General features: G+C 47.6%; 1 protein-coding gene across 1 annotated transcript in view; it reads right to left on the bottom strand.

Moving 5' to 3' along the window:
* Positions 1 to 11768, bottom strand: part of TSPAN5 (tetraspanin 5) — a 170914-nt gene extending 159146 nt beyond the window's left edge. Inside the window, exon 1 of the mRNA XM_059665069.1 lies at positions 11264 to 11768. Within this exon, the coding sequence (XP_059521052.1) occupies positions 11264 to 11344 (81 nt within the window). The 5' untranslated portion in view covers positions 11345 to 11768. The remainder of the gene's footprint in view (positions 1 to 11263) is intronic.
* Between the last annotated feature and the right edge of the window lie 4804 nt (positions 11769 to 16572).

The raw sequence follows: 16572 nt of genomic DNA, 5'->3' as shown, positions 1-16572 counted from the left end.
TGAAAAATGCTTAAGTCAGGTATTCCTTTTATTGGGACTACTTAATTAAGTACGAAGCATTAAAATAGCTGGCCTGAATATTTATTAGAGCACCAGCTGTTCCCTCCAGATTTTTAGAAATTTGAGCCTTCGTGCCAAGTATAATTTAGAAAAATTTTTCAACAAGTCAGAAGAGCCCTATGCCTTGTAATACTCATCCAACTTGTAAATAGTAGCTGGAAGGCTCTGGATTATCACTGTGTACTTTCAGTGTTTTGTCACCCATTTCCAAATACTATTTTGTTGTTGTGCTTGGTAAGTACATTACTGAAAAAAATTATACACTGCATTTCACAATTAATGATCCTTTATGTACATACAGATAACATCAGAGTGCTAACCACAGGGTTCGTATGCCATTTGAGGTTTATCTGTGTGTGTGTTTCATAGTGATGATGACTCTGAGCCCAGTAAAACATCTCAGAGAGATAATTTCGATTTTTATTCAAAATTGTATTTCTTTAAGGAGCCCAATCATAATCAAATACCTAATTTATTTTCTAAGGGGGTAAGGGAAAGGAAGACATCAAGAAAATAGTAAGAAAATTCACTGTTCATACTCTGAATATTCTATATTGGAACTTTTCTTGCTAAAGAAAACTGACAAATAGCAGGGCTGGGTCTCCTGTATTTGCTTTACTATCCGCTCTCAGTGATAATGCTGCAAAATTATATATGAGGAGCCCTAGACAGTTTACCTCAGTGGATAGAGCATCGGCCTGCAGACTAAAGGGTCCCGGCGTGAGGGAGGCAACCAATTGATGTGTCTCTCTCACATTGATGTTTCTCTCTGTGTGTCTCTCCCTCTCCCTTCCGTTCTCTCTAAAAATCACTGAAAAAATATCCTCAGGTGAGAATTAAAAAATAAAATAGAGTAAATTATATATGAGGGAAGGAACATCCCTACTGCGGCATTAGCGCACAGTGCACTCAATGAAACTGCAGTGGAGGTGCAGAAAGCAATGCCCATTCTCCCAGCCCCAAAACGAGGGTCCCGGAAGCCCCGGGGGAAAGCAGGCTACAAAGCAAGCACCTTGGACACGGAGGCTGGTTTTGGAAGGAAGAGCAGCTGGCTGTGTGGCGCTTAGGCCCAGTCCACCGCGCTGACGTGTGCAGGACGGGCAAGTCCAAAAGGACCAAGTGCCTGCTGCTTCCTTGCTCCTGTGGGGTAATAAGTAGCTCCTGTCCCTCTATGATGCTAATTGTTCGGGTACTAAATGCAGCTCAGGTGGTTCTCTTCAGCAGCGATGTTCTCATTTTGTTTCTAGGTTTGCTTTCAGATTTAAAAATAAACTGGCATTTTTGGATTAATAAAAAATTCCATGAGGGATAAAGTGGGCCACATTGCTTTTTTTCTCATAAGCAAAGAACATGAGCCTCAGGAGCTGGTGAAATCAGCCACCCATCGGTCAGAACTCTGCACCACCCCCTCCCAGCTCCCCCCTGCGAAGGTTCCCCTCGGAGAGCAATGGGAAGAGGTGCCACAGCCTGCCAGGAAAAACAAGCCAGACTTCTCCACCTCCACTTGCTAAGCATCAGAATCGCCTGCGGGAATTTAACAAACAAAAACCAGGAATACCAGGGCCCTATCCTGACCTACTGAATCAGATCCCCTGCTAGGAAGACAACTTGTTTCTTATGCTGCTATATCTCTAAAGGGGTGAAATATCAACTAATCCTATGGAAGTCACCCTTAGTCAGTGGGAGGGACTTGCTATGCATAAAGGGATGCATGCAGAGAAAATTCCATACCAGAAATAATTCTTTTTAAACATGCCTTGACCATCAAGATTCAAGAACAATTGAAGGCTAGAATGGTGGTTTTCAATTGTCTGCTTAAGCAGTAGACCCCCTTTTGTTTCCCCAAGCAAAATCCTTCATGGTATCCCAAAGTATCAAACCTAAGGGCTGACCTTTTCTGGGGAAACAGAGGTCAGAGACACTCCCATCCAGGCCCCTGCACACCTCAAGGAAGCCTGAGGCTGCTCGTAGCACAATTTGAAAACCAATGGCCCAGAATAAGACATATAGATGTTTAAATACATACTTTTAAATTCAATTAACTAGAGCAGTGGTTGGCAAACTCATTAGTCAACAGAGCCAAATATCAACAGTACAACGATTCAAATTTCTTTTGAGAGCCAAATTTTTTAAACTTAAACTATATGGGTAGGTACATTGTTATTAACTTAATTAGGGCACTCCTAAGGCTTAGGAAGAGCCACACTCAAGGGGCCAAAGAGCCGCATGTGGCTCACGAGCCGCAGTTTGCCAACCACTGGCCTAGGGAGATGGGTTTAACAGAAGTTCACTTGAAAAAGAGGGGAAGGCCCTGGCTGAGTAGCACTGTTGGTTAGAATGTCGTCCCATATGCCAAGGTTGTGGGTTCAATCCCTGGTTAGGGTACATACAGGAGTCAACCAATGAATGCATGAATGGGTGAAACAACAAATCAATGTTTCTCTCTCTCAAATAAAAAAAAAAAAAAAAAGAAAAAGTGGGGAAAGTTTCATTGCACTAGAAAGTCAACTTAAGCCAACAATGTCCTCTGACTGACAGGGAAAGCATGGTAAGCATGTGCAGTGTCACCTGGGTTAATAACTACATACTATCGGTATTAAGAGGTTTACCTCTTACAAAGTACCTTCACGTGCATCATCTCACTGGATAACAACTCTGCGAGCTATTGGAATAATTTTCCCCATACTGCAGGTGAGCAAGTGGGGAACTCCCTTGTGAGAGTACCTTACTCAAAGATAAACAGGCAGTAGCAGAGGCTTCTGCCTCCAGGTCAAATGAGGGGGAGGGGGAGAGAAGGGGAGGGTAACAGCCCACTGTGTTCCACTGTCATTGCTACATTAATGGAGGTGTATCCAAATGGGACCACAAGCAGAGTCCCATGACCAGGGCAAAGAACAATTCTGGAAATAATAAATGAAAAGCACATGGAAAACTAAGAGCTTTCAAAGATATAAAACAGGTTTAGGAATGACAGAATAGCTATCTATATATATAAAAGCCTAATATGCAAATTGTCCCCTCGGGAGTTTGACTGGGAGACCAGGAGTTCGATCGCTCGCTATGACGTGCACTGACCACCAGGGGGCGGCACAGAATGAAGGAAGGCCACAGCTGGGAAAGGGAGGCCCTGGCCAGCAGCTGAAAGGAAAGCCCCAGCCAGCAGTCAGAAGGCCCTAATCGGCCCTGATCGCCAGCCAGGCCTAGGGTCACTACCCATGGATGAATTTCATGCACCAGGCCTCTAGTTTTTAAATAATGAAGGGCTATGGAAAAGGGAGATTAGTCTTATTTTGTATTACACATGTATAACCTACGCCATGCCCCTTCTCCTTCCTGAAAAACTCAGTCCTGAAGCCATTATTGGGAACCAAGCATGGCGGGCCTTTGCTCAGGGAATGGCAAAGGGAGGGGTGTGGAAGCCTAGAGGTGGAGCTCACAGCCTGGTCAGAGTGAGAAGGGTGTTCACACTGGGGTGTGGGGTTGTGGCACAGCATGTTGGAGCACCAACAGGTAAGGAGGGCAGCCATGTGCGGGATGGGGCAGCAAGGGAAGACCGGATACATACAGGAGCTTTATCAACTTAGTGAATTGCTAAGAGTAATAAGAGCCAGGAATCTCATTGTCAAAGAAAGTAGTTATACATATGGAAAAGGAAAAACCTAAAATAACCGTGTGGTATCAGACAGGGATTTGAGGTGTCTCTGTGAACTTTTGGTTTCTAAAATGTATAACTACATATAGAAACAAAGGTGTACATGTATGCATGTGTGAAGATGTGTATATGCATACACACATTCCATTGTTCTGTCCACTGAGAGAGCCCAGGGTGGTGATACCCTCCTAGCAATGAGCACACTGAACAACCAGATGTTGGCTTCTAAATACTATTCTCCACTCAAAGGAGCCAGGGCTCCTTGGAGAAATGGCTGATACAAAACAGATGACACCAGTGAACTACAAGATGAGCTTGGAACATCCTGTTCTGCCAGAAAACAAAGACGTACTCAAAGTACGATGGAGTTAAAGGGCACAGGAGGATTATTATGTGTAATAATGCAGTATTTGCCTGAAAAGACCACCACTGATGCCAAACCGGGACCAAATGGAACATCAAAGTAAGGGACGAGAGTGACAGTGTACTTAAAACACACTGGGGGGGGGAAGAGAAAAGAATAAGTTCTTGCTGATGCAAATAACTTAATAGATCCAACACTTGATGAGGAACGGGCTATTTACAGTTTCAAGGTAACTTGCCACAAAATTACCAAAAAAGGGTAAAGAGTAAGTAACTTTTTGGTGGAGAACTTTGGCAGATAGCTCTTTAATCAAGTGACCGTCACCGGCAGTGGGGACACAAAAATCAGGGCCACCTGATGGGATGCAACAGTACAAACGCAGCATCATTTCTGTAATTTTCCTGCCAGAGACGCACAGCTGAGTCTAAGAATAAGGAGACAGCAGGCGAGCCCAGACTGAGGGACATTGTACCAAATAGCTGGATTATCATCTTTAAAAGTGGCAAGATCCTGACAGTGAAGGGCTGACAGAGCTTAAAAAGACTGAATACGATGTGCGTTCCGAACTGGATTCCTTTGCTTCCTAAGACCTGATTGAACAACTGGGAAACATGTATGAGGCCCAAGGACTAGTCAGTGGTTCTCAACCTTCTGGCCCTTTAGATACAGTTCCTCATGTTGTGACCCAACCATAAAATTATTTTCGTTGCTACTTCGTAACTGTCATGTTGCTACTGTTATGAATCGTCATGTAAATATCTGATATGCAGGATGGTCTTAGGTGACCCCTGTGAAAGGGTCGTTCGACTGCCAAGGGGGTCGCGACCCACAGGTTGAGAACCGATGGACTAGATAATGGTGCTGTATCAATGGCCGTGCTGTGGCTGTGTAGTTACAGAAACTACACACTAAAGTGGTGTGATAGCCATCATACTAGCAACTTTTTCTCAAGTGATTCTGGATAAAAACAAATTGTACAACTTGCAATTTTTCTATAGGTGTGAGAGTATTTCAAAATAAAAACAACAGTAAGTTAGGAGGATAGAAATGACAGAGAAAGAGATTACATCTGGTTTGAGGATAGATGAAACTAATAATTAAAGTGGTCCGAAAATCAATCCCTTCTTAGAAGGTTTGGTGGGATGTTAAAGAGGAAATGCTTCACTGAATAGGAAGTTAGAGGAGATGACACCTATGTACTTTCCAATGATTTCATAATTCCTTCATTCAGCGAACTTATTAAACACCTAGTGTGTTTCAGACAATGTACTGGACACTGGGCGTATGAAAATGACTGAGACACAGTCCCTACAACTGAGGCCCTAATAATGCAGTGAAGTGAAATGATTTGGAAGTTAGAGATTTTAAGACAGTCATCCCCAGTGTTAATATAGAAAGAGGCATGTGAATCAAGAACACTGTCTTTAATACTCCAATTTTCTTTTATGAATTTTTAATAGATGACGCAAGAGTTTATTTTTCTATCATGCTCTTTACATTTCATCCTAGCATTATTGTGCTTGTGGGTGGTGTTAATTGAGGCATATGCAAAAACTTTATCACTTTTCCATTATGAACAGATGTAAGTAACTTGATGTTTTACTTTAAAATAGCGAGCATCTTCTAAAATAAGTTTCACAGGAGAAGCTAGGGCTATAGTCACTGGAAGAGGCTTAACACTCCAAAAGCGAACGCTGACATGTTCTTCACCGCCTCAGAAGTCACTTCACATCTCTGTACTCCAACTTTTTCACCTGTCACAACGCGCTTGTGAGATGCTTTGAGATGCTCAGAAGAAAGACATGGCAATTATAAAGCTCTGTTTAAACACAGGTGGCTTTTTTACCCTCTACCGGGGACCAACTATGACGGTGGCCATATGAAGACAGAGTGATCCCCCTCAGTGAGCTCCCGTTGGCAGTTTTATGGTGGGTGGAACGTTATTTGATTTTCCAACTTTTCCCCTTGGCTTCATTTCAGTCTTCCAGGCATGTCATCAAGTGAGAACGCTTCAGTGCCTTCTCACTGACCCAAGAGTGAGCCACCAGACCAGGCAAGCCCGCCCGTCTGTCTTCAGTTGCTTCCCCCACTGAGGTCCGTACACCCTTCTTTCACTTTTCCCATATGACACTTTCATAACCATATTTAGCTTTCTTCCTACCATCTCCCTGTAATTCAAAAGGCAATTTAGACTCCCATATGGTTGCCATCGAAGCTAACAGATGTCTAGCAAATTAAAGCAAAAATTATGACTTATAAACTGCTGGTGTATCATCATTCCAGAACATCTTACAATTTATAGTGAATCATAAGGCAAGGCTTCCTATTTGATGCCCCCCCAAGGTTCCTTAAATCTCTCTCCTCTCTGCATTTAAGCCCCGTGGAAACAAATCAGGTACAACGTTCTGCCATCAACCCAGGATAAACCTCCACTTAAAGGCATAATGTAGTATTTGCAAGCACATCAAAGAGAATTTGGCCTCACGTACCCAAGGCTGTTCCAATCCTTGTACAGCAAAGAGAAGAGAAAAGTGACTCAGTTCTCCCAAGTCTTTCAAGGCTTCCACTGATCCACGAGGCTTTTTTTCTGAAAAGTGAAAATTAAATCTACAGAATCCATTCCCGTCATCTCCTTTCTATCCAAAGGGGCATCATCATCACCTGGGAGTAATGATGCCAACGTACCACCAGGCTAAGGTATTCTAGAAACTGTAAAGCCCACGATGGGACTAGTGTGAAATCTGGAGATAATAACATGCATTATATTCACCATTCTTTAAATACTGAGACATTGTGCTCGGTAATACATTTTCACATTGACTCCTTCAACTTATAGCTCCATTAGATAATGTGACCATCCCTTTATAAACGAGAAGTTAAGGTTCAGTACAGCAGACTGCATTTGCCAAAGATGGCCACAACCCACTCAATCTAAACACCTGTCCATCAAAAGATGGAATCCCTTTCTTCACCTTCTTGAACTTGAGCAGGCTCCATGCATGGTTTAACTCAGTGGTTCTCAACCTTCCTAATGCTGCGACCCTTTAATACAGTTCCTCATGTTGTGGTGACCCTCAACCATAAAATTATTTTCGTTGCTACTTCATAACTGTAATTTTGCTACTGTTATGAATCATAATGTAAATGTCTGATATGCAGGATGTATTTTCATTGTTATAAATTGAACATAATTAAAGCATAGTGATTAATCACAAAAACAATATGTAATTATATATGTGTTTTCCGATGGTCTTAGGCGACTCCTGTGAAAGGGTCGTTCGACCCCCAAAGGGGTCGCGACCCACAGGTTGAGAACCGCTGGTAACCGGTGAACTAGATGAAAGTGACAGTGGGCCGGTTCCAGGTATATATAGCGTTAACCGGGTGGAAGCTTCTTCCATTCTCAGAGGCCAGAAGAAGCCACGTGTAGGTCCTCCAGCCAACAACCCAGGCTGAGCGCTCAGCAAGGCATCCCCCTCCCCTAACTGAGTCTTCAGGTAACTCCAGCCCCGGCTACATCTCACTACAACCGAAAGAGAGATGGAAAATGCCAATTGCCCAGATGAGGCTGGGCAAATCACAGAGCTGTCAGGTGTTAACAATAAAGTTCTGCTTTAAACCACTAGTATGGGGGGGCTTTGTGTTATGTAGCAAAAGAGAGCGAAACTATGGAGATAATTTACTTGCCTAGGAAGAGTTCAGAATTACAGCCAGAAATCCAAAAGGGTCCAGAGCAAAATATCTATTAATGGTGGGCAATGGGCCGTGGGGGCTCAGTACCCAAAAGCAGCAACTGTAACACAAAGCTCCCTTTTCCTTCCCTCCCCCACCCCTAAGTGGCCTCAGGGTTTTCTGAGAAATGTCCTAGTATGGTGACACCCTCAATAGCATCAATTCCCTTCAGGCTTGAGTTCTTGCGATATAAAATAGGGAAAATAAGATTCCCCCACCACCACCCTGTGATACCTAATGAGAAAGGAATCTGTACAAGATGTTGACTTTGTTACTCAGAACATCATTACAACTGTCTTATACAAGGATTCATATTTTGTACATGAAATTCTAACTCTAATAACAAAAATATATTTAATGACTCATGGGACTACATTTGAGATTCACAGTGACTATGGGGGGGGGGGGGAGAGGAATGCATACTATACCAAAAAGTGAATAAGATGAGAAGAAATTTTTAAAAGATTTTTTAATGAAAGAAACTTTGAGGAAGAAATGGAATAATAAAATTGATCTTCAGACAAGTCTCAGTAGGAGAAAAGGTCAATAGTTTAACAAACATCCAATATATGCTACTTTCAGCACATATTAATACCCGCCTCTACTATTCTTCTTCCCCAGCATATTGGAACTCAGTGGACTCATTCTGTTCCAGAACTAGAAAGAACCTTAAAACTTGTCCAATTCCTTCATTTCAACTGCTGAGAAACTGAGACCCAGGGCAGTTAACTGAGCAGCAAGGAGTCAAACTAGTCGTTAGCAAGAGAACCAAACTCAGTGCCGGTGCGACTACATTTTCAATTTTTGTTTTACCAGAATTTTACCTCCAAATGTCTTCAATGTATTTCAAATTTATTCTAGCATTTCACAGCGTGAACATGAAAGATTAGGATAGCATGCTCTCTGTTGTCAATCTCTTCTTCCTAGCTGCACGAGTCTGCTCTTTCTGGTGTCACAGGGAGGACGATGACTCTGCAGAGAGCACAGGTGTGCAGCTTTACAGAAGCAGGCTGCCAGGTGACTGACTCCAATTCTTCAGCCACTAACATCATAGTTTGAATTACTTTCATCAAATATCAGGGCTGTCTTCCTGCTGATCACCACTAGAGACCAGGGTACTGACAACCTGGGAGACTTAAATATGGGGTAATTCTGAGGCAGAAAGCAGGATTGGGGGGGGAGGGATCCAAGTGGAAAGCTTTAGGCAGAGAAAGGAGGAAGAGAGTGAACAGAAAGCAGAGGTGAGCGAAGGGCCATTATAACAAAGGCAACTATGTAACAGTTCTGCCTTGGGCAGCTCTGTTAGTTCCAAAGCCTACATCTGCTTTCAGGCTTCCCATGAAACTCCCCCCAGAGATGAAGACCTTCAAACTCAGAGAAGATGTGGCTCTATCCTAGAACTGTCAATGCTAACACTCTGCAACTCTTTGAAGATCTCCACAATTCCACAGGTTTTGCTACATGCTAATCCACAGAAAATACTGAATTTGCCTCTGTACACTGTACAGAATTATACCAAGCTGTCAGGGAAACAGGCCCAAGTCCCTTTATTTCTCTTTTACCTCCTGCTATGAAACTGCAGGGAGAGTCCCTGGGTGCTTTTTGTTGCCTGGCAGCCAAAATGTGCAACTTCTGGAAGTGTTCAAGTGCAATCCAGAGGCCCAGGCTCACTACCCCAATAGGGTCCAGTCCCAGTTTCGTAGTCCCTGACTCTCAAAGTCAAGAAGTTTAGAGTTCAGATAAAATCAAAACACCTCACTCAGAAATGTCACTACCCATCACTTTCAAACACTCCCAGCTGCGAGGGGAGGGTGGGGAATAAAAAGCAAAGCAAGACAATAATTTCCTCTTCATATATCTGTAGCGGTGTTTGTGGGGAGGGGGTGACTGCTAACAGAAATAGTGTACAATCGCTGGCAAAAAATAATAATAAAGCCCTGTGAATGACTGCGTGTGATATTTATTCATGTGTCCCTCATTATTTTTATCAGTTCTGAGGACAGATGGCATGCTGACACAGAGTGGTCTCCAATCCCTTCCATTTCCCTTTGCAAAACCTGTATGACCAATGCAAGATACTCCTATAGAAAATTTAAAAAAAATCCTGGTAATTGTGTGGTAGAAAAAAAAATACAAAGAGCTGTATTGATAACTATTCTCACAGATGTATGTGTTTACAGCAAATGGGCAAAATTAAAAGGAATCAGCATAAATACACCGTGTGTTCTGACAGCTGTGGATTGTTATTGATCGCGCCTTTGCATGATTGTTTTGTTCACACTGAACCTACAAAGAACAGCAACTTGGAGGAACCCCCCCCCACCCCCCCGCCCCCAGACAGCCACCATCTTTACTTCCCATAGGGCAGGGGGAGTGCCCAGTGAGGATGGGCTGGGATGGCGAGGCAAAATAGCACGGTCCTCGAACCGTTTCACCCTGGTCCTAGCGCACGCTTTGTCTGGTTGCTGAACACGTTTGTGAGATGAAGGAAAGGAATCCAAACAAAACAAAAGAGCAGGCGTCCCAGCCTCATTACAATAGGTGTCCGGCACATGGGAGCGCCAGCAGAGCATCTTGCGTTCACTCTTGCGTTCAATCATCGCTCTGTCCGTATCCCCAATAAAACGTGTCTCGCACCCCTTCTCCTTTCCATTTCCCCCCAAAACGGCCCGCTCGGATGTCACTCCTTTAAAAAAGGAGGACGAGGGTGAGAGGCACGAACACACGGAAACAAACGTTGACGGGGCTCTTATTATCCAGACAGTCAGACACAGACAAATAAATCCATCCACCGCACGCGCCCGCTGGCCAGTCCTTTACGCGAAAGGAGCGCTTTCCAGCCGAAGGGGACGAGCTCGCAGGAAACGGTATGTACGTGCGCATTACAGAGCCATACACCGCGGCATCTGCATCCGACACAAAGCCCGAGATGGTGCAAGAAGATGCGCGCCGCGCTCGGCACCGGCCGGCGACGGCCACACCGAGCCGAGCCCTGGTCCAATCAGAGCCTTGTTGGGAGATGGACCTCGGGGTCGGCTCTGCCCGATCGGCCCTCCCTCTTATGACACCGCGCTCTGCCCAACATCCATGCCCCACCGGGAGCACCTCTAATTCGTGTGGTTGCTCATTACTCAAACTGCCGAGCCCTTTCTTTCATCTGCATCCCCTGGTCGTCGCTCAAAAAGCCACCCCCAGGCCTGAGTGCTCCCTCTCCGGCTCGGTTTTTCTTTTTACCGCTTCCCGTTCCTAGAAAGGATGAAATGTTTCTCCAGCGCGCAAGCTGGAGAGGCGGCAGGCAATGCCTCCCTCTCCCGGCTTCAACACGCGCCCGAGGGGCTGCGAAAAGTAGAGGCAACGAGCCACGCGGGGGGGGAGGGGGGGGACGGGGGACGGGGGGAGATCGTCGCGAATCCATCGGCCACAAATAGTTGAAATCCCGACGCGCGCCAACTTACCCAAAATATGACATTGAAGCCAAATATGAAATATTTGATGCAACAACTGACTTCAGGACCCTTGTAGTGCTTCCCGGACATCCTCTGGGCTCATGAAGGCACTTGCCCCGCAGCCCGAGTTTGGAGCCCGGGCGCGCTGGTGCTCGGAGCGGCCGGCGGGGAGTGGGGCTCGGGGCCGCCGCTGGGGGCCGCCGCGCGGCGGCCCGAGCTGATCCGCGCGGGGACCGACCGGCGAGAGCGACTCCCGCACCTCCAGCCCCTGGCACGCCGCGGTCGCAGCGAGTGGGCAGGGAAGCCGCGCGCTTCGAGCCCGGAGCCTCGCCGAAGCTGACCCGGCCCCAGGCGAGCGCCCGCGTCCGTCCGCCAGGCGATCTACCCGGCGATCTGTCTACGGGCTTCAGGCAAACGCAGCCTCCGCAGATGCTGGTGGGGAAGCTGTTCGCCCGCCCGCCCGCCGGCTCGCGCGCGCCCTCCCACTCCTCGCTCCGCCCGCCGCTCGCTCCACCCGCTGGGCCGGCGGCTCCTCCACCCGCGCCGCCCGCAGCTCCGCCCGCCGCCCGAGCCTCCGCCAGGCGCGCGCGCGCACGGGCTCGGCCGCTCCGGGGGCTGTGGCACCACGTGGCCGCGCCGCCGCCTCCTCCGCTCTCCGCTCCGCCCGCTCCCTTTCCCCGCCCCTTCTCTGGCGGACCGAGCCCCTGGTGCTGCAGCCGGTAGGTGGGGAGGAGCGCAGGTTCCAAGGAAGGAGGGAGGGCGCCCGGGGGCACGCCGATGGGGAGCGCCCTGGCGGAGTGACCGCGGTCGAGGAGATCGATGGACAGTGGTCCCTCTCCGCCACGCGCACGGGCGGACAGCTTCTGGAGGCTCGTGGGGGAGAGGGTCACTGCGGGGCGATAGGGCTGGGTGAGTCGGATCCAGCGAGCCCCCTGCCCCAGGACGAGCCCCGCCTCCGGGTGTAAGTACACTCACACCCCCTCCTGCAGCACCAGGTAATCCTGCGAGAGAAGACACGGGGCCACTTCGCTGCGTGGGGGGAAAGGGAAAGGTAGGGTTCTGGGGAAGGAGGTGGGGGGAGAGCGAAGGGAAATGGGGCTAGGGGGGGACGATGCATCGGAAGGGGTGCAAAGGAAAGTCTACTGAATCTCAGTGTAGCTCCTACCCAACCTCTCCCCACCTGCCAGAGAATGAGCTGTAACCTACTAGTGGGGACAGGAAAGAGACATGACCCTGATCCGGGGTAGGACCCTTGCCCTATATGTTGCAGCAGCACAAACCCAGACAGCAAATGCTCCCGCGAGAAGCAATAGTACCCAAGGAGCTTGACTGGTTCCTAACTCTTAAGAAGAAATCCAGGAGTTTCAGGGCGGCCATCTGAGGATCCCGAATAGCGGTAATATAGATCATGAGCCATTAAGCTTTTGGCCTCTGGGGAAGGGTTAGAACGCGTCTCTGGAAGTAGTTTTAGAGCCCTACTTGAGAAGGTGTTGGCTCTCTGCCCTGGAGCACGCTCACAGGTGCTAGCGAGCCGGTACCAGTATGTCCTTCAAGAATAAAGAACCACTCCGACTGTGTATCAACATCAACGGGTATGTTTTAAGGCTTCAAAAGGCTAGAAAGAGATGGGATGAGGAAATGTTCCAGCACCACTCCAGGTGACCTGGTACTGGGAGCAGCACTCTGCATGTTTCCTAGGCTCCCCAGGTGATACTTAAATGCACTTAAGTTTGAGGACCTTTGCCATGGCTTTCCCTACTTAACTACCTCTCTCTCTTCTCGACAACTGGCTAGCTTGTTGACGACCTGCAGTCCAGCTTTGGAGAGGAAGACGTCATGTTTTCATGCAATAAACCACTCTTTGAGATAGGCTTGGCCTTGGTAGAGGTTGATGCTACTACACTGAGGTCAGAGGTAGGAGCCAGGGGGCTCACAAAGGTGGGAGAGCCAGGAGATCATACCCATTCAATACCACAGAACTATGGCACTGGCTAACTTTGGATGATATAACCAACCTTTTGGATGAAATAACTCTCCCTCAAAAGTGTCTTCCACCCACTCAAAACGCACAGCATACTAGCAGATTCCCTATTAACAGGAAAGCACTAACAAGCTTTACCTAAGCCTATTTGTGCTACATTGTAATTCTTCCTATACAAATAGAGCAGTTACTGCAGATTCTTGGTTAAGTCAGAACAAAGGTCTGTCTTAAGTTGATGTGACACAACTTAGAAAAGGACCAGAAATTAGGTCCAATCGATGACTGAGTTGATCCCTAAGCAGGATTTATTTTTGAAATAAAAAATCAACAGAGAATGGAAAGTTCAGATAACTCATTGGTAATTTGGAGAGGAGAAGGAGGGGAACTAGTTGAATCCTTGTTTCATACATCAAGAGTAAGTTCTAGGAGGAATAACGAGTTAAATATATTTTCTAAAGCAAACCAGAAGAAAATAGAATTATTGTGTAAACTTCTGGCTAGAAGTATTTCTCATGGAAGCAAAAGAAAGAAATGATAATAGATATGACTGGACAATAAAACTTCTATGTGTCAAACATTTTTTAAAAGGCAACCTAAACCAGAGAAAAAATATTGACAGCAAACATTTTAAAAAGTCTGAATATCTATCTATCTTATAAGTGGGGCTCATACAGCTGAAGTAAACTATAGAGTCCCAACGATTGAATACAAACAGAAAACAAGCCACCTACAAAGAAATCAAATAGTAAACAATATATGGTAAAAATTAAACTTTCTGGTACCAGAGAAATACACATGAAAACAAATTAAAGATAGAGATATAAAGATCATGAGTCCTGGCTTGCTCATACACTACTGGTGTCATGAAATGGTACCGTCCGTTTGGAAAGCATTGGGACTATAAGTTGCAGGTTAGAGGGCTCCCACATTTTGACTCAGCAGTCCCACTTCTGGGAATCAAGCCAACGAAATACTCCCAGCTAGGGAAAAGTTATATACTGCAAGTTGTACATCATGGCATTATTTATATTGAAGACTTAGTCACAACTTAAAGATCCTAGAGTAGGGACTCTACCCAGCTCCTTGTAGCCACCTGGACACAGTGTTACTTCGAGTTTCTGTGCCTCTGTGCATATCATTCCTGGTCTCTGCCTTAAACACTCTCCCTGCCTTTTTTCTCTGAGCTGCCTCCTCTTCCTTCTACACTTTAATCAGTGTTTTCAAAGTTACCTCATTTGTTCCCTCAACATCTCCTACAGTCTTCCATTTTGGCATTGGGAGACTACCTGTAATTACTTGTTTACCTGCCCTTCTTCTCTGTTGTGACTCTTTCAAGGGTGTGGTCCACCTCCTTTTAATCTTAGAATCACTAGGATCCTACTTATGTGGCAGGTGCTTGGTAGATACTTACTAAAGGAATGGGTGAATCATTTACTCAGACCTTTTACAGACATTAAGGATAATGATTATAAAGATATGTGGCAATGTGTGAATACATGCTAAAGACAAATTTTAAAGACACTGTGTATGGAATTATCTCAAAGTAATATTGTTAAGTGAAAAAAATCATGACGCAAAACAGTATATACAGTAGGCTACCATTTTGTAAAACAAGTGTGCTGGCAAAAGAGATTGGAGCCCTGACCGGTTTGGCTCAGTGGATAGAGCATCGGCCTGTGGACTGAAGGGTCCCAGGTTCGATTCCGGTCAAGGGCATGTACCTTGGTTGCGGGCACATCCCCAGTGGGGGTGTGCAGGAGGCAGCTGATCGATGTTTCTCTCTCATCGATGTTTCTAACTCTCTATTCCTCTGCCTTCCTCTCGGTAAAAAATCAATAAAATATATTTTTTAAAAAAAGAGAAATTGGAAAATTTATTTACACACTAGAGGCCTGGTGCACGAATTCCTGCATGGGTGGGGTCGCTCAGCCTGGCCGGCGATCAGGGCTGATCGGGGCATCTAGCCCAGTCCCAATCAGGACCCATAAGGGCTGGCCAGCTGGGGGAGGGACCGCGGGAGGTTGGCTGGCCTCAGGAGGTTGGCTGTGGGAGCACACTGACCACCGGGGGCAGCTCCTGCGTTGAGCATCTGCCCCATGGTGGTCAGTGGGCATCATAGCTACTGGTCAGTAGGCCAGTCATAATGGTCGCTTAGGCTTTTATATATATAGACTAGAGGCCCGGTGCACAAAAATTTGTGGACTCGGGAGGGATGGGGGGTCCCTCAGTCTGGCCTGTGCCCTCTCGCAGTCTGGAACTCCTCGGGAGATAACGACCTGCTGGCTTAGGCCTGCTCCCGGGTGGCAGAGGGCAGGCCCAATCCCTAGGTGCAGCCCCTGGTCGGGCTCAGAGCAGGGCCAATTGGGGAGTTGGGGCGCCGCCCCCTGTCATGCACAGAGCAGGGCGGATCGGGAGGTTGTGATTCCACCCTCAGTCACGCTCAGGGTAGGGCCAATTGGGGGGTTGGGGCACCGCCCCCTGTCACATTCAAGGCAGGGTCGATGGGGAGGTTGGGGCGCCACCACCTGTCACGCACAGAGTAGGGTCGATGGGGAAGTTGGGGCGCCACCCCCTGTCATGCACAGAGCAGGGCCCATCAGGGGGTTGGGGCTCCGTACCCTCTCACGCACAGAGCAAGGTCAATCAGGGGGTTGGGGAGCTCCCCCCTGTCACGAACAGAGCAGGGCCCATCGGGGTTGAGGAGCTCCCCCCTGTCACTCACAGAGTAGGGCCAATAGGGGAGTTGGGGCACCACCCCCGTCACACACAGAGTAGGGCGGAACAGGGGGTTGGGGCACCTCACCCTGTCACACTCAGAGCAGGGCCGATGGGGAGGTTATGGCTCTACCCCGTCACACACAGAGCAGGGCCAATCAGGGGGTTGGGGCGCTGCCCCCTGTCACGCACAGAGCAGGGCTGATCAGGGGGTTGGGGAGCTCCCCCCTGTCACGCATAGAGCAGGGCCCATCAAGGGGGTTGGAGAGCTCCCCCCTGTCACTCACAGAGTAGGGCTGATAGGGGAGTTGGGGCACCACCCCCTGTCACACACAGAGCAGGGCAGATCAGAGGGTTGGGGCGCCGTCCTCTATCACCCACAGAGCAGGGCCGATCAGGGGGTGGGGCGCCGCCACTGTCACACTCAGGGCAGGGCCGATGGGGAGGTTATGGCTCTACCCCGTCACACACAGAGCAGGGCCCTTTGGGGGGGGGGGTTGGGGTGCCACACTCTGTCTCACACAGAGCCGCAGGGCGATCAGGGGGTAGGGGAGCTCCCCCCTATCAGGCACAGAGCAGGGCTGATCAGGGGGTTGGGGTGCCTTCCCCTGTCACGAAAAGA

The sequence above is a fragment of the Myotis daubentonii genome, chromosome 1 (genome assembly GCF_963259705.1).
Source record: "Myotis daubentonii chromosome 1, mMyoDau2.1, whole genome shotgun sequence".
In the NCBI taxonomy this organism is placed as follows: domain Eukaryota; kingdom Metazoa; phylum Chordata; class Mammalia; order Chiroptera; family Vespertilionidae; genus Myotis; species Myotis daubentonii.
This window is presented reverse-complemented; position numbering and strand designations above follow the sequence as displayed.